This window comes from Triticum urartu, chromosome 4A (genome assembly GCF_056163025.1).
Source record: "Triticum urartu cultivar PI428250 chromosome 4A, HENAU_Tu73, whole genome shotgun sequence".
Taxonomy (NCBI): domain Eukaryota; kingdom Viridiplantae; phylum Streptophyta; class Magnoliopsida; order Poales; family Poaceae; genus Triticum; species Triticum urartu.
In genome coordinates, this window is record NC_141876.1 from 51,622,437 (window position 1) to 51,641,013 (window position 18,577).

Sequence of the window (18,577 nt, forward strand, 5' to 3'; positions counted from 1 at the left end):
CATGATGACGATGATGGTGAAGTTACCGACGCAGGGCTTCGCCTAAGCTCTACAACGATATGACCGAGGTGGAAATCTATGGAGGGGGCACCACACACGGCTAAACAATCAACTTGTGTGTCTATGGGGTGCCCCCCTCCCCCTTTATAAAGGAGTGGAGGAGGGGGAGGGCCGTCCCTCTCATGGCGCTCCCAAGGGGGGAGTCCTACTCCTGATGGGAGTAGGATTCCCCCTTCCCAAGTTGGAGTAGGAGAGGAAGGAAGGGGGAGAGAGAGAGGGGGAAGGAAAGGGGGGGCATCCCCCCACCCAATTCGGATTGGGCTTGGGGGCGCGCCCTCCACCTTGCCCGCCTCCTCCTCTCTCCCACTAAGGCCCAATAAGGCCCATACACTCCCCGGGGGGTTCTGGTAACCCCCCCCCCCCCCCCCGGTACTCCGGTAAATGCCTGAACTCACCCGGAACCATTCCGATGTCCAAACATAGCCTTCCAATATATCGATATTTATGTCTTGACCATTTAGAGACTCCTCATCATGTCCGTGATCACATCCGGGACTCCGAACAACCTTCGGTACATCAAAACACATAAACTCATAATACCGATCGTCATCAAACGTTAAGCGTGCGGACCCTATGGGTTCGAGAAGTATGTAGACATGACCGAGACACATCTCCGGTCAATAACCAATAGCGGAACCTGGATGCTCATATTGGTTCCTACATATTCTACGAAGATCTTTATCGGTCAAACCGCATAACAACATACGTTGTTCCCTTTGTCATCGGTATGTTACTTGCCCGAGATTTGATCGTCGGTATCTCAATACCTATTTCAATCTCGTTACCAGCAAGTCTCTTTACTTGTTCCGTAATGCAACATCCCGTAACTAACTCATTAGTCACATTACTTGCAAGGCTTATAGTGATGTGCATTACCGAGAGGGCCCAGAGATACCTCTCGGACAATCGGAGTGACAAATCCTAATCTTGATCTATGCCAATTCAACAAACACCATCGGAGACACCTGTAGAGCATCTTTATAATCATCCAGTTACGTTGTGACGTTTGATAGCACACTAAGTGTTCCTCCGGTATTCGGGAGTTGAATAATCTCATAGTCATAGGAACATGTATAAGTTATGAAGAAAGCAATAGCAACAAACTAAACGATCATCGTGCTAAGCTAACAGATGGGTCAAGTCAATCACATCATTCTCTAATGATGTGATCCCGTTCATCAAATGACAACTCTTTGTCCATGGCTAGGAAACTTAACCATCTTTAATTAACGAGCTAGTCAAGTAGAGGCATACTAGTGACACTCTATTTGTCTATGTATTCACACATGTACTAATTCTCTGGTTAATACAATTCTAGCATGAATAATAAACATTTATCATGATATAAGGAAATATAATATAACGCCCTGAGACCGATGTGCCAGGTGTCGTCCAGTTATTCGCTGTCGTTGCCATGTCATTTGCTTGCGTGTTGCATTTCATCATGTCATCATGTGCATTGCATCATCATTTTTTCAAAACTTGCATCCGTCCGGGTTCTCCCAGTTCCTTCCGTTGTCAGTTCTGAGCCCAGACACACTTGCACGCGCCCGCGGCATGTCCGAAATATTATTTTATAAGTGGCCTGAAAATGTTCTCGGAATAGGGTGAAAGTTGGCATGCAGTCTTGTTATAGTGTAGGTAGGCTGCCTGCCAAGTTTCATCGCATTCGGAGTCCGTTTGACGCCCCAACGGATAACTATAGCGGCAATATAGCCGGTCTAACGTCGGACGTTTTTGGTCTCCGAAAACAGTTGCCGGGCTGCACTCCTCTCCTCTCATCTTAGCCCAACCTCTCTTCACAACCCACCCGCAGACCACCTAAACCCCCCCTCCATTCTGGTCCGTCAGATCGCGATCGGAGGCTCCGAAACGCTCCAAAACCCCCCTAAATCCCCCCCCTCCATTCGGAGTCCATTTCAGGCAACCTAGCCTCCCCCTACCCTCAGCCGCCACCTCCCACCTCGTTTTCGGCGCCGGCCGCCCCTTCTCCGCCACTTGTTGGCGCCACAGCTGGCCGCGCCACCACCAGACCGCGCTCCCCTCCAATCATGCGCCTCCACGTCGCCCCTGGCCTCCCCACGCCGCCGCAGCCCGCGCGAGGCCTGTGAAACCCAGATCGGGGCCCGCCTGGGCCAGATCTGGGCCCGAGTGCCCCGCACGCACCATCCGCTCACCCCGCTCCTCCCGAGTTTCCCCCACTCGACCCCGTCGCCACAGTTCCGAGGAGCTCCTCCACCGACCAGTCGCCGTCGGTGAGCGTAGCCGCCGGAGCCCCTAGGCCAGATCCGCCCCGCGACCTCTCCTCCTTCAGTTTTCCCTCTTCGTGTCTCTCATGGTGGCTCCTCTCTCCCTACTTAGGAATGCCAGGTTTGCCTGAAGCTTCACGCCCGCGCCGCTGGAGCTCCACCGCGCCGGAGTCGCCTCCCACCGCCGGGAATGGATCCGCCCCGCTCGGATTTGTTCGGATCCGGCCATCCTCACTGCCTCCCGCCATCCACCTTCCCCGCCTCTTGCGCCGGCGCCGCCATGGCCTCCCTGTTCATGCGGGCACACTGGGAGGACGAACAGATCCGCGTTCGTTCGGGTGGGCCCTGCGTCGATCGGCCCATCTGCAGCTTGCTGCGGCCCAGCACCACCCCTGTTTTGGTTCAGCCGGCCCGAAGGCCCAAAGTGAGCAGATCCCTCCAGCCACTCTCCTGAACTCTGTTGGCCCAGTCAGTTTCGGCCCATTACATTTTTTTCTGTTCTGGGGTTTTTCCTATTTATCCAGAGATGTCAGTTTTACAGAACAACCCTCATGCTTCATGCATTTAATAACTTCACAATTGTGCATCGGATTAAAATGTTTTATATATGAAAGTTGCTTAGAATTTTGTCTAGTTTAATAATATGCAACTTTCATCTATGTTTGAAATGTTTAAAATGTTGTTTGATTAAATTTACTCCTATGCCATGCTAAAATGTTGTAATTCATAACTAAATAACCGTAGCTCCGAATCTAACAAACTTTATATGTAAATGGGGTAGAAAAATGCCTAGTTTAACATGGTGGTTTTACTTTGCATGTTTAACAACTCTAAAATAATGATTAGGGAAGAACAGTACCATAACCAAAAACATGCATATGAGGAGTTTCCGGAATTGTTGGTCGTTGTTTCCAGCCTCATTTAAACTTGACTAGATGGGTAGTTTTCATTTGCTTCACCCTCTTGCCATGTTTAACAACATTTAATATTGTTGAGTACCTAACCGGGAGAGAACTAAATAATTGATGTGGTGTTTCGTCAATATGCAACCCGTTGCATATTGAGCTCCACTTAATTTGTAGTTCTGTTTGTGCACTTTGCCATGCCATGCATATTTAAACCGGACATGCATCATACTCGATTGTGCATCATGCCATGTTCATGTCGTGGTTATTTACCATGATTGTTTGCTTCTTTCCGGTGTGGCTTCTTCGGGCTGGTTCCGATAACGTTGCGTTTGTGAGGACCCGTTCGACTACGTCCGTTTGTCTTCTTCATGGACTCGTTCTTCTTCCTTGCGGGATCTCAGGCAAGATGATCATACCCTCGAAATCACTACTATCGTTGCTATGCTAGTTTGCTCTCTCTTTTGCTATGCAAATGCTACGATGCCTACCATTTGCTTTCAAGCCTCCCAAATTGCCATGTCAAACCTCTAACCCACCTTGTCCTAGCAAACCGTTGTTTGGCTATGTTACCGCTTTGCTCAACCCCTCTTATAGCGTTGCTAGTTGCAGGTGAAGATTGGAGGCCGTTCCTTGTTGGAACATCTTTTATTTACTTGTTGGGATATCATTATATTGCTATGTTATCTTAATGCATCTATATACTTGGTAAAGGGTCGAAGGCTCGGCCTCTCGCCTAGTGTTTTGTTCCACTCTTGCCGCCCTAGTTTCCGTCATATCGGTGTTATGTTCCCGGATTTTGCGTTCCTTACGCGGTTGGGTTATAATGGGAACCCCTTGATAGTTCGCCTTGATTAAAGCTTTTCCAGCAATGCCCAACCTTGGTTTTACCATTTGCCACCTAGCCTTTTCTTTCCCTTGGGTTCTGTAGACTCAAGGGTCATCTTTATTTTAACCCCCCCCCCCCCCGGGCCAGTGCTCCCTCTGAGTGTTGGTCTGAACCGGGCAGCCTGCGGGGCCACCTCGGGGAAACTCGAGGGTTGGTTTTACTCGTAGCTTGACCTATCTGAGTGTGCCCTGAGAAAGAGATATGTGCAGCTCCTATCGGGATTTGTTGGCACATTCGGGCGGTGCTGCTGGTCTTGTTTTAACCTGTCGAAGTGTCTTGAATTACCGAGATACCGAGTCTGATCGGAACGTCTTGGGAGGAGGTCTATTCCTTCGTTGACCGTGAGAGCTTGTCATGGGCTAAGTTGGGACTCCCCTGCAGGGATTTGAACTTTCGAAAGCCGTGCCCGCGGTTATGGGCAGATGGGAATTTGTTAATGCCCGGTTGTAGATAACTTGAACCTTAACTTAATTAAGATGAATCAACTGAGTGTGTTACCGTGATGGCCTCTTCTCGGCGGAGTCCGGGAAGTGGACACGGTGTTGGAGTAATGTTTGCGCAGGTTGCTCTCTAGTTTCTCGCTCGCGCTTTGCCTCCTCTTCTCGCTCTCTTTTGCGTATAAGCTAGCCACCATACTTGCTAGTCGCTTGCTACAGCTCCACTCATATTTTACCTTGCCTTACCTATAAGCTTAAATAGTCTTGATCGCGAGGGTGCGAGATTGCTGAGTCCCTGTGGCTCACAGATTACTATTACACCGGATGCAGGGCCTGATGATTCCGCTCCAGGAGACGCGTTTGAGTTCAAGTGGGAGTTCGACGAAGACTCTCAACGTTACTATGTTTCCTTTCCCGATGATCAGTAGTGGTGCCCAGTTGGGGGTGATTGGGACCATTGTCGCATGTTGGGTTCTCTTTTATTTTGGCGCCGTAGTCGGGCCATGAGTGTTTGGATGATGTAATGTTATTTATGTACTTGATTGACGTGGCGAGTGTAAGCCAACTATGTTATCTCCCCTTTATTATTCTTATTACATGGGATGTTGTGAAGATTGCCTAACTTGCGACATATGCCTTCAATGCGATTATGTCTCTAAGTCGTGCCTCGACACGTGGGAGATATAGTCGCATCGAGAGTGTTACATATAAATAACAACTTTATTATTGCGTTGAGGGCATATTTCCTTCACAAACACCATAGGAACTTTAGATTCCCAGTCGGTATCCATTAATACACAGTCTAGTTTCTCATATGTCGGTTCTAAAAGACTGTTCGCTCAAGTGAATTGTCTTCCAATCTTGAAAACATCTCTAGATCTAGAATGTCGATGACAATGTTGAAAAGAAAAGGCCAATGATTATCAAACCTATCGCTGCTTTTCTCATTTGAAAATCGAAGCAAATTGAAATCCCCACCTATAAGAACGGTATAGGGATTATCTTTTGCTAGATTAACCAATTCACGGAGAAAATCGGCCTTGAACTCATCTTGGGCTGCCCCATACACGGCGAGAGGGTCCATGTGAAGTTGTCAGCCTTGTTGCGAATATGGAGTTTAACGTGAAACTCACCATCCAAACTAGCCAAAACATCTATAGTCGTTGCATTGAAATATTTGTACAACATGATTATGGACGAAGAGTGATATTTATCTTACATATTTTAAGTACTTTGGATATAGGATTAAAAAAACAGGGACAGACATTTGGTGTATAGGACTGGATGCCGCCCCCATATCCACTACTCGCGGATATGTCTAGACGTGTCCGCAGACGTTAGGGTGTCTGTTTTGATGGACGACATTGAAGATGCATTAACTCCTCAAAAGTTACTTCCGGGCCATAAATTTGAGTCTAAGGGGATCTGCTAAAGATGCTTAGTTGGCCGAATATCTAATTCTGGACCCGGGCTCATCTGCACTCGATGAACAGTAAAATTTAAACATTTTAGAAAAAATAAAAAATGTTTTTTTCCATGGGAGGTGTTTTAGTGTATGAGGTGCGTGCAAAAAATTCAAAGCATTTGCATATTTGAATAGCTCTTGGAAAAAAGCAAAATCGGGTCCAAACAGTAAATATTTTCATAAAATTGTCTTTTTTTTGCTGAGAGCTACTCAGACATTCAAATGCTCTGAAATCTGGCACGGACACACACTCACATCTTTCTCCATAAAAAACAGAACTTTTTGGATCTATTTAGTATTTTTAATGATTTTTTTGTTTATTCCTGGGCTCATTTGATCCGATATGTGCGGGTCCATCATCAGCCCTCTCTGCACTTTCGTTTGTTTTCGTCGCAAAACATGTCATAAGCTGGCCCCTACGGATGATACCGAACAGAGCGTCAACATATCAACATACCAACTGACAGCTAGAACAAATAAGTCCAAGTTCAGCTACCAGCTTAAGGAGAACACCATCAGGAAAGCAGATGGCGTATGAAGGACCGATCGCTGTTGGGGAAAAGGCAGTCAAAAGAAGAAGAAACACTGAAAGCGAAGATGGCAAAGACGATCCCCGTAAACTGTGTATCGTATGGCATAAATTTCTGCCAGCAAAAATGGTGCATTAGTGCAGAATGCGATCTAGGAGTACTCTCAGATGCGTCACTGCTGATCACTATCTACGGTTGATCATTTCCCCAGTTATAGAACAGGACTATACAGAAAGCAGTTCACACAGTAACTAACTTGTCAGTTACAACATTTGATTTGGAAGTTGCATGTAGGTGCTCGAATTAGGCCGGCACCCGCCAACAATCATCCGACCGTAGGCCGCAAAGGCATTTTCAGGGCTGCCAGAAACACTGTACCCTCGGATAAGGGCGTTGTATGTGAAAACATTGGGCTTCCAGCCTTTCGCCAGCAGTTCTTCGTACATTTTGCCGGCTTCAGCGGCCTTCCCTGCTTTTCCCAGGTAGAGGATCAGTGAGTTGTACGTGTACAGGTTCGGGGCGATTCCTTTTGTCTCCATGTCATTGTAGAGGGAGAGTGCCTCCTCTAGTCTTCCAGATTTACCTAGACCGTGTATGAGCAAGTTATAGGTGATGAGGTCAGGCTCAAGTCCCATATCTGTCAGCTGTTTGAAGTAAGACAGGCCATCATTCAACCGCCCGTCTGCGCAGAGGGTGTCGATGACAACTGTGTATGATTTTATATCTGGGTTTATCCCCTGCTCCACCATGTTCTCAAAGAGCTCACAAACTTTCTCTGTGTCACCTGCTAATCGATATCCATTGAGCAGAATGTTGTAGATGGCGCAATTGGGCTCGCAGCCACACTCCACCATCTCATCGAAAAGAGCTTCTGCATCTTCAACATTTCCATCTTTCAACAGCCCATCAAGAAGAGGACCATATGTACATGGGGTGGGAGAGAAGCCTTCGCTCATCAGCTGGTAGTATAAGTTTATAGCCTCGTCCAACATTTTTGATTTTACAAGACCCGAAATGATTGTGTTATAGGTAACATAAGTTGATTTGTATCCCTTGTTATGCATCTCTTCTTGGACTTTCAGCATATCCCCAATCCGCATTGACTTCCCCATGGCATCGAGAATCAAATGGTAAGTAAACTCATCAGGGTCACATCCGAGTCTCTTCATCTCAGAGAACAACTCTTCAGCGATATCAATCAGGTCTTCATCCACAAGGCCGCAAATAAGAGCATTATATGACCCAATTTTTAGCGAAACACCAAAATTCTCAAACTTCTTGGCAAGTTCATGTGCCGCCTGAGCCTCCTTATGCTTGCAAAGGTGCCTAATTATTGGGCACAAAAACAAATCATCCAGAAGAATGCCACTTGATGCTATGTTTTCAGCAAACTCAATTGACTTCTCTGTACCATCCCTCTTCAGTATCCCTTCCATCAGTGATTGGACCGAAGATCTATCCACTTTAGAATCAGGTTGAAGAATATATTCTTTAACAATATGCAGAGCTTCCTTCATTAATCCACTCCTCACAAAACTCGGGAGGATAGTACACACTGTTGCGTAATCTGGAGCAAGAACCTTTTTCATCTGACAAAACATCCAGAATGCCTCATCAAATCTGTCCTCTTTAACAAGACCATGCATCACAGTGTTGTAAGATGAAAGGTCAGGCATGCAACCGTTCATCGTCATACTGTAAAGCATGCCCAGTGCATAGTTCACCTCCCCATTTTTGCAGAGACAATCCAGAACAGTATTGTACGTTATTATATTAGGTGGGAAGCTATTAGAGTTCATTCCTTCAAGCAGTTGCATTACCTCCTTGACTTTACCTTCTCTTCCTAATCCTGCCAAAAGTGTGTTGTAAGTACAGTCAGTGGGTTCAAGGTTCATTTCTTTCAGTTCATAGAAGATTTTCCAGGCTTCATTTCCCCTGCCTGCCTTGTAGAGCATATCAATCAAAGAATTCATTGCAAGAACATCAGGAGCACATCTGTTCTCGATCATTTCAGAGAAGATCTTCATGGCCTCATCAGCATTCGATGCCTTGCTGCAACACTTGATCATCATCGTGTAGGTGATATTATCTGGAGAAATTCCCATAGCTTTCAATTCATGGAAGACCCTTTTTGCCATTCCCAGCCGCCCAGATTTAGCAAGACCATACAATACAGCATTACCAGCAACAACATCGGGAATAATTCCTTTGCTCTTCATAAGCTCATACCTTTTAAGTGCTTTCAGAGATTCGCCAGATTTTCCATAGTAATTTATGAACAGAACATGTGTGTAGCCATTAGGAGTAGGACCATGAATATTCATATGGTTGAACAGCTCCAGAGCACGGTTAAACCTATCAGCTTTAAGAAATCCAGATATCAAGGAGTTGTATGAATACTGCTGAGGTACGATACCCTTTTGTTTCATCTCATCGAAAACATCTGAGGCTTCATCGACCCTCCCAACTTGGCACAATGCATCGACAGCTGCAGTATAAGCAACGACATTGTCGTTATACCCATCAGCTTTCAAAGCATTCCATATTTCACTTACTGACCGCGAGTCACCATTGTCGCCGCACTTGTCTAGGAGAGTAATGTAGGTCACTCTATCAGGTTTTTGGTCACTCGCTTTCATCTTCCAAAATACATCCTTGGCATCAGCAAGTCGCCCGGCATCACAGAGAATCTGTATAAGCACAGTATTGGTGACAACATCGGGCTTGCACCCCTCTTCCTCCATTTTGCGAAGAATTCTGTACGCCTCCTCTAATCTTCCAGCTTGTCCAAGAACCCGGATGCAGATGGTGTAGCTGTACACATTTGGCCTCACTCCACGAGCCTCCATCTCGCCCAACAGCCCAACAACAGTCTCAGCGTCCCTCCTCTTCCCAAACGCCAGCATCAGCACGGAGTAGGTCCTGACAGTCGGCACGACGCCATCCGCCGCCATGGCCTTGTACACCTCCATGGCCTCCCTGTCGAAGCCAGACTTGACGAGGAAATAGATGAGGCCGTTGTAGGTGTAGGCGTTCAAGGCAATCCCGGCCTCCTTCATCACCGGCAGGGCCACCGGCGCGCTCCGGAGGCCCCCTTCGACGCCGACCGCCCCGAAGACGGTGCAGAAGGTGCCCACATTGGCCTTGACGATCTGCCTCTGCATTAGGTCGAACACCTGGGCCACGTCCCCGACCCGGCCGTGCGCGCGCATCAGCTCGAGCATGTAGTTGCACGACTCCGTGGTGTGGGCGACCCTGGGCTGCCGCGCGACGGACCTGAACAGCTCGAGGGCCTCCTCCGGGCCGGCGGCGGCGGCCGACCTGAGCATGTGGACGACGTTGCCCGCGTCGCCGGGCCGGCCCACTCGTTCGCCGCAGGGCGGCGCCGCGAGCTGGCGGCAGCCGGCGCGGCTGCTCGGCCGCCTGCTGGGCGGGGCAGTCAGGAACCCGGGAGGAGTCCTGGGCTTCTGTGCCCGAGGTGTCCCGGCACCGGCCCCGCCGCCGCCACTTGCGACCCCCGAGCAGCAGAGCTCCATGGCGCCCGCCCGCCCCCCGTTCTCCTGTGGCAGCGGAAGCAGGCAACAGCTGGGAATTTCAGAGGACGAGATGAATACTGGGTTGGGAGATTGCAGTGCGGGTCTTCAGTCCCCGTGAGCTCACCTGGTGGCGCTGGCGGTGGAAATGGAGGCTGGCGGTGGACGGAGGTGGGAGACGGTGGGGAGATAACGAACCAGGAACCAAACCTCACCGGGAAGCCACACGACGAGGATGTTTTTTTCCTCTCCTTTCAAGAAAAAACTTGGATTCTGGTCCTCTAGGATATTTCTCTTGGGCCCAGGACAACCATGGGTCCATCGTGGATATGATTTTCAGGAATTGGTGTTCGAAGCTGCGATTATAGAACATAGGAATAAAAATCATTGCCTCGAAAAAAATAAGAATAAAAATCAAAAGACATTTTTTAGAAACATCGATTACAATATGGATGCATGCACCCACACTCACATCACCCCACGCACTCTGCCGAAGGTCGAATCGGACTTACAGAGTTTAAAGATCGATGAAGTCACCATAAAAGCCTCGCTATCGTCTGGGATGTCGTTTCCTACTAAAAAAATAGTTGTCTTTATTAGCGAGATACCAAAGCATCGATACAAACTCGCAATTTAACACAACGGGTCTTCACATACTAAAAAAACAATTTAATGACATCGTCCATCACTTGTATCAACAATTACTGCTCAAGTAATATAGCAAGCCATTGACGCAAAGCTACAACAAGAAATGACATTTGTGCCTTCTATAAAGTTATGGTATACCTTTGACATGGTACTCTTGAAAAAAAGGTTGAGAAGAGTCATTACTTCTCCTCCAGTAGAAGATCTAAGATGAAATAATAGTAGGAAGATGGTTGAAATCTAAAATTGTAGACTATGTAAGGAGAGAGAAAAATGGTTGAAATCAATATTCCTTGAACACACGACCTTGTGCCTGCAAACACAATTATATTTATGTAACAAATATATGGTATGCAGTTTTTTAATATCATAATTTTAATATATGACTAATTTAGTTATTATTGTGAACAAGCATATCAGGTAGTTAAGTTTCTTGTGATAGAATCTGCCCATCAGGGTTCAAGTCCTAGACTTAATACGATGTTGGCGATATTCTTTCAAAGATATGACGGGTTCGTCAACTACGAGGTGCCATTCCGGCTTAAGTTTCCCGGAGATCAAACCCACTAAGGCAGAGTGAAAGGGCGGACAGTCAGATTAGCCACGGTAAAAAGTTTTTTATTTTTTAAAATTATTTTTGAAAAATGAAAGTGAGACTGTTTTTCCCTTTAAGAAAAGTTTCTAGTTTTTTTTGATGGATACCACGCGATGCGAAAAAGTTTTCTTGTTTGAGATAAAGATCACACAACTTCCGCTGTTCGCATAACAGGCCCAGGCGCCTGGCCACTAGTGCTTATAGGCATAGTGTGTGTGTGTTCGTATGATGAGCGTGCATACACATTTGTAAGCAGCTGCATCTGTATTGTGTTTCTAGAAAAGTTATCACTATTTTTTTTTTGCCAAAATGATAGTGTACACCATGACCTAATGCTTGCCACTCGTCATACGCAGGTAAAAATCCGGATTCCCCAATCAGATTCCAAAAGAAAAAAGGAAAAAACCTGACCAAAATCATACATAAACTGGGGCAAAGCCGCCGTCCCGCCGTCCGGGCTAAGACATAGGGCGTATTTGGTTGCTTTCGTTGCCGGGCCTGACTCATAAGAAAAAACGAGCCAGGCTAAGAAAGGCCTGGTAAGCAAAAACAGGGCAAAAAACGTAGATGACCTAGTGATTGGTTGCCTGCATTAGGGGTATTGTTATGGAGATGCAATTTGCACCCCGCGTTTGGTTGCATATATGCATATGATTACCAGCGTTAACAACAAAACTTAACAGCCATCAGGTTAGGCTTGACATTTCGTCAAACACTTCGAGCGCGCCGGAGCTTTCACTGCCCATCGTGTCCACCACCAGCTTCGGCGACCGTGGCCGTGCCCGGCTCGCCGCGGTGGCCGTGGCCGCGCCCGGCTCGCCGCGGTCGTGGGCGAGCTTGAGCTGGCCGTTGTTGAGGATCTTGCTGCACCCGTCACCTCTCAGAGAGCCTCTGGGCCGGCCGCCTCGTCTTCGCTGCCTCCCCCGCGCTCTCGTCATCGTCGCCAGCGACAGCGGAAACCGGGCGTGGCGCCGGCTCCGGCCGTGGCAGCTGAACACAAGCAACGCCACCGCAGGCGACAGCGATGCCAACAACAACAAGCTGGGCTCGGCGGCCTCCATGGGGCCCTGCTCTGATCGAGTCCGCGGCGACGTAGAGCTGAACACCTTCAAGCAAGCCGGCACGGCGCATCCATGTGCCTAGCTAGGTGCTAGTAGCGCTTACTGTATGTGTTAGTCAAGGCGGGCGTGGCTTGGACGGAACGCCGGCGGCCATACTTCGCCGGTCATACTTCAGCACACCATGGATGGATGGATGGATAGTCAACGCAAGCGTGGCTTGAACGGAACTAGCTCGGGATGGTGAAGCTGTCGCCACCCATGGACGGGATGCAGCTCACCCCATGCCGCCGCTGCCCATGTCCGGGAGGCAGCTGCAGATGCCGCCCATGGGCATGCACGACCACGGCGACGTGTACCCGGCCGCTAGCCACTGCCTCCTGCCGCTGCCGCCGGCGCCCGCACACGCTAGCACTTGCCGCTACCTACTGCTCTTTCCGGTCGCTGCTTATCTGCTAATTACCTGCTGCTGCCGCTGCTTATGGTGCTGGATCTGCTCCCCTGCTCCCATGGCGGACGGGATCGACGGGATCGCCCTGGAGTAGAGGGAGAGAGGGGATTGAGGATTAGGGGGAGAGAGATGGATTAACTCAAGACACATGTCTCCAGAGAGCCACCCATGTGCGCCTTGAAGCATCGCTCGGGCCTGGCTCTCGGAAAACTGCCGATTCGGCCGTTCCCAATAGGGCTAAGTCTAAGAGTGCTTTGAGAACCGTGCTATGCAGGCTAAACAGTGTTTACATGCAACCAAACAACTAAGACCCAAAAAAATGCTGCACCGCACGGGTCTGGTGGGGCTCGATGCGGGCAACCAAACACGCCCATAGAGACTCCATCAAAGCAATGCACTAGGACACCATTCACAAGTCTGACCAACATCTAGGTTTTCCATTATTGAGTGGGCTTTGCTCTGCGGCGCAGTCTGCACCGCCGAAAGGTAAGGAAGCAGTTGTAGATGATCTAGATTTACCTGATGGCAAGGCAGTTTTACTTGGGGATGCCATGGATATCCATGTGTACAACCCTAATTGACCCATAGATAAATTTGTGTTGTAAAAGCAACCTCATCAGGAAAGTCCTCTTCTGCCCCAAAATTAATGCTCCCTAACAAAAAGTAAAATAAGAAAACCTGGATTTCTTTTGGCAGACAAATTTCAGCGCAAAATGGCATTCGTGTAAGTCATGGCAAAAAAACAATCACCACTCCGAAATACTTCCAAAACTAGCATTTTTAAAGCATCATTTTTTTGCCACAACTTCCAAGAATGGCATTTTTGATAAATTTTTGTAACACACATTTGTCAAAGTTATAAAAAAAACAGAATTTTTAAATTTTGCTTACTTTTCTTTTATTTTACTGTTCATGAAGGAGCATTCGAGCTTGGAGAAGGATACTCTGTGTCCCCTCATCAGACAAATTACGTCAAGAGAAAATACTATAGAAGCACTGTTTAAATTTACTTTAAAACCATGTGTAAATTTGCCTCCATAATACTCCCTCCGTTCTAAATTACTTGTCTTGGATTTGTCTAGATACGGATGTATGTAGACTTATTTTAGTGCTAGATACATCCGTATCTAGACAAATCTAAGACAACTAATTCGGAACGGAGGGAGTACTTTTGTTGGATTTCATGAACTACAAAATTATAGGGGGAACTTGAAGGGGCGGTATGTACAGCCCAGCCGAAACAAGCTCAATCTCAGTATTACAGAATGGTGCTCCGTATGCTAACTCGCTCTTTTGCTTTGCCTGACAAATGAGAAACTGTCTGAGTAGAACCCTATTCAACACAGTTCATGAGTGTAAGCTCTGGCCGAGCAATCTATTTCGTCTGTTGGCTGTACAGATCTCAATGTAAAATCTGGGAGGGCAGTTTCCCATTATTTTGCAGTGAACTTCAGGTCAGCATCCACTTGGCGGTGAAGTCGGCTCTTGTGCCAAGAGAATACCATCACCATTCTCAGTTGCTGGTGGTGACTGCTCGCGCATCAGCCTCGCCGCTTCTTCCAGGGACGCGTGTAGCTCATCGTGCATAATCGATCTCTGGAAGGTGAAGGTGGTGCCGTTTATACATGGACTAGACCATGGTATCGCCTTGTCCTCGAGTATCCGTTTGACAGCCTGCAACCAATCGAAACAAAAGGCAGGTGGTTGACGTTTAGTAAATTTGAACAACTGAATTTGAAACCACAAAATCTTGGTTAAATCAGAAACGGAATCTGAGCCATATGGCCCTTATCCTCTATTAACCTCAACAGCAGGTCTATTTTGGGTGAAAACCACTCGGACCAACACAACTATTGACCGTGAAATATGTGTCCAATTTATCATACATTCCTTAATCCTTGTGAAATGAGCAAAGATGAACCCTATATAATACATAACTGATGTTGTGCCACCATACACCAATTTGCAGTGTATAATATCAATACATTTTAGGTAGCAGCAGACACATGACTGTTAAATGTAAAAGTAATACCAAAGTATTGTTTGGTAAAACTTACTAAGCTCTACCAAGTTTGCACTATTATATAAAGAGTTACCACACAGGTTAACAATCCTTGAGGGGATCAAATTTGCCAATGTGGTACCATTAGGGAAGCTGAATTGGGGTATTTTGCTGCTTGGTTTCCTGGCAAACAGGGTATATATAGAAGGTAAACATGATGCAAAACTGAGCAAATGTGGACTGACCGTGCATGGGAAAAACAGATAGGAAGATAAGCCAGCAGTAAAATACCGGGAGCTGGGCAGTTTCTGATTGCTTTCATGGTTCCCTGCTCCTAGATGAGGTCACTCAGGCCTGAGATTTTTGTAGAATTTGATACTATTTACCCCGTAACCAATTCATTCCCTAATAATTCCATTAGAGACGCCTCTCATTGTTTCTTTTTTATGATATGACACATGGAACTCTAGGAAAATCCATTCAGATCATCTTAACAGATGAATCGTGATACCCACTCATGTTTTATCTCAATAATATGCCACTTTTCTCAGTGTATCCCTGATTTATTATTAACACCATCTACATGCTATCATCTGAAAACCTAATAACCTAGCAATGATCGCTTTTGGATAAACTGTTCCCCTTTGGACAATTGGCATTGGTTCAAGGGCGCCTTGGATATGGAGCCAGTGAACTGTAGAACTCCATGGCTGAGTACGCCATTTGTCTTATTTTCACCCGCTTCCTAGCATTATCTTCTGTCTTAAACATGTAATGTTTACACAGAGCTGACCACACAGTATGTTTTTGTTTTTTGTTTTTTGAAATGGAGCCACACCGTATGTAATGCTAATGCGCAGCGAGAACATCTTTCAGAGAGCATATTTGGATAAACAGGCTCAAGAAAAGGTCTAGGTCCCCAATAATCCAACCTGATCTAGATTTTGGTCATTCAATGAGGGAAAAGGTGTTAAAATCCAAATGTAACCAATAGGGAGTAGATCACAAGAGTTGAATGGTAACTAATCAATTTTACTAATTTGAGTGACATTTATAGAGTAACATTTCTTTGACGTCTGCTTACGGTCTTGACCCAGAAGGATGAATTTGGTCTGCTCTTTCTTTTACAGTAGGTACAGCTTACAATGCTGCTGAAAATTTCTCTAGCATCACAGGATTTAACCAGAAGTTTTATACCATGATGACCATATCGCTCCAATCACACATGTTTCTTAACAATCAACTAATGCTCCACACCGAAATGCTATTGATGAAAATGCATGTATATATTTCAGGAAGTTCTAGGATGTGGCTTGTTAAAGCTACTATTTTGGATCCCATTTAATTGATCGGCCGCCAGGTGCTTTCCTAATGAACAGAAAAATTGAGCACTGATGTCTGGAAAGAGTGCAAACCTGCAACATCTTGGGATGGAAGGTGGGAACGCCGACTTGGGAGACAGCAGCTGCGCCGAAGAAGTTACCAAGCAGCGCGGCGTCCGTAGCTGAGAGCCCCCAAAGCAGACCGGCCGCGAAACCGGCGAGATAGCTGTCTCCGGCACCTGTAGGATCCACCTGGACGGCGGGGAACGGCGCCACGCGTGCCTCCCCGCCGTCCCAATAAAGCCGGCACCCGTCCCTCCCCTCCGTCACGATCACGCAGCAGCGCCGTCTCGCCGTCTCCACCCCCACGTACGGCGCCTCCTCCGACGACGCCTTGAGGAACGCCACCCGCTGCAGAAGCCGCGCGTACGGCGTGCCCTCCAGCGCCACGTGGCGGACGGCAGCGCCGCTGCCGTCGCCCTCGGCGCCGAAGGCCCGGATCAGCGCCTGCGCGTCCACGAGCACCGCGCGGCAGAGCCGAATCATCCGCTCGAGCGTCTCCGGCAGCACCTCCCCGGCGACGCCGACGGCGAGGCCGTAGGCGAAGCGGCGGTCGGGGAGGTCATCGGGGTAGATCGGATCGCAGGCGTGGACGCGCCTGAGCTGCCTGTCGGGCGCGTGCGCGGACGCGGCGGCGTCGGAGAACCGGGCGTGGAAGGAGGTGGTGGGCCGCGCGGGGCAGAGCAGCGGGGGGTGCCGCGCGGGCGCCGGCGCGGAGGCGTAGGCGAAGTCGGGCCCGACCTTGGACACGACGGAGAAGGAGGCCTCCGGGGGCGAGGCGGCGTCGAGCACGGTGGAGACGAAGGCCGCCGCCCCGCCGAGCGTCTCGCCCACGACGCGGCCGCCCCGGAGGAGCACGTCGTGGCAGTAGCTCCCCACCACGAGGCCCTCGAGCGCGGGCCCCGCCTTTGGCTGCTGCTGCCCCGCCCCCTCGTCGTCAGGCTCCGGCATCGTTGCGGCGACGGCGACGGCGGCGGGGAGCGGCGCCAGCGTGGGACGGGCGGTGTCGGACGGGCGGGGAGGCGGGCGTGGGAGGAGAGGAGGGGCGCGACGGCATGGCGCGGGGGGAGGACGGGAGGGGAATAAATGCGCCGGGTGGTGGGGCGATTCCGGGAGGCGACAAGGGCGTCTTTACAGATGCCGCGGCGGTGCTTGGCGCGGGGCGACACGTGGTGGCGGCGCACGTGTGAGCTGGAGCGGCGGCGGCCGCTGACTCCGCTGCGTGGAAGGCCGGAGGGCTTCAGGCCGATGAGCCAGGATCACCGGCTTCACCAACCCTGTGGCTTCTCTTGCTCTAGGGAAATTCGGGGGGCAAGGTCTAGCTTTAGCTGAGATCAATGAAATCAATTTTTTGAAAGAAAAAATTGTAGACACACATCAATGTTAGTACAACATCAAACAATTTGAGCTCCTAATTCGACTTGCACTTTTTTTGAAAGGAGGCGCTTGCCCGGCCTTAAGAATGAGGCCCTTAAAGTACAAATAATCAGTAGAGAACATAGTCAAGCAAAAGCAAAAAAGCAGGGCTACAAGGCACAGAGGCCCAAATAGCGACGCAGGGCCGGTCGCGGGCAAGGGGGAACCGCTCCAGGAGCGGTCTGGGGTCGGAGGAGGGCGGCACGCCTGCCGTTGCATCCCTCTATCCGACACGCCGAAGTTCAGCACACTTGGCCTTCAATCGGGCGATGAGACGATCCACGCCGAGCCGGCCCCGCTGTCTCGTCAACCCCTTCCAGAGCTGCAATAGAACGACCAATTTATACACAACATTAGCCGGATCATTGAAGAAAATTCCCTCAATGGTAGCTTTGTTCCGTGTAGTCTAGAGAGACCAAGCAAGCGCCCCCACGCCAAGCCAAGCTAGCTTACGATCCTGGGCATTACTAGTCATGATGAGCCCATACAGCTCAGCGAAACCATTCGGGTTCCAAGTACATCCAGTCGCCTCTCAAAGTGAGCTCCACACCATCCGAGCACAATGCATCGGAAGATTATGTGGCCGCTAGATTCCTCTTCTATGCACCAAACACACATGCCGTCACCCGGGCCGTGTCTTCTTTGGATCTGGTCACCGCTAGGAATCCGGTTCCTAGCCAACTGCTGTAAGAAGATTTTAATTTTTGCTGGCATTCTTGCTTTCCAAAGCGAACGCAGATCATAGACTGGGGGGCTTTGAAGATTTCCTTATACAATGAGCCGGTAGAGAAGCCTCCTGATGGCTCTAACCGCCAAAGGACCTCATCGCGCTCAGCAGATAAACGCACAGAGGCCAGGGCCTCCCGTAGATCCTCCCATTCCAGGGCTTCGCTAGGCCCAAGGGGTCTCCTGAAAGAAGGCCGAAGGCGCCCATTAACTCATGTATCTACAACTCACGCC

General features: G+C 48.8%; 2 protein-coding genes across 3 annotated transcripts; both read right to left on the bottom strand.

Moving 5' to 3' along the window:
- Positions 1-6,603: 6,603 nt before the first annotated feature.
- PGR3 (proton gradient regulation 3) lies at positions 6,604-10,804 on the bottom strand. Of its 2 annotated transcripts, none has more exons than XM_087517727.1 (3): positions 10,581-10,804; positions 10,196-10,424; positions 6,604-10,120 (listed from the first exon to the last, which is right to left on the bottom strand). In XM_087517727.1, the coding sequence occupies exon 3, from the start codon at positions 10,069-10,071 to the stop codon at positions 6,799-6,801; it is 3,273 nt and encodes a 1,090-aa protein (XP_087373853.1). In that variant the 5' UTR covers positions 10,072-10,120; positions 10,196-10,424; positions 10,581-10,804; the 3' UTR covers positions 6,604-6,798. The 2 variants fall into 2 exon arrangements, with proteins under 2 accessions (XP_087373853.1, XP_087373852.1); XM_087517726.1 differs by having other exon boundaries at positions 6,604-10,095; positions 10,581-10,802.
- A 3,192-nt stretch (positions 10,805-13,996) lies between these two features.
- On the bottom strand, positions 13,997-17,493 carry MIK (pfkB-like carbohydrate kinase family protein). Its single transcript, XM_087517728.1, has 2 exons — positions 16,235-17,493; positions 13,997-14,491 (listed from the first exon to the last, which is right to left on the bottom strand). Exons 1-2 carry the CDS (start codon positions 17,150-17,152, stop codon positions 14,273-14,275), a joined length of 1,137 nt encoding a protein of 378 aa, XP_087373854.1. The 5' UTR covers positions 17,153-17,493; the 3' UTR covers positions 13,997-14,272.
- Positions 17,494-18,577: the final 1,084 nt, after the last annotated feature.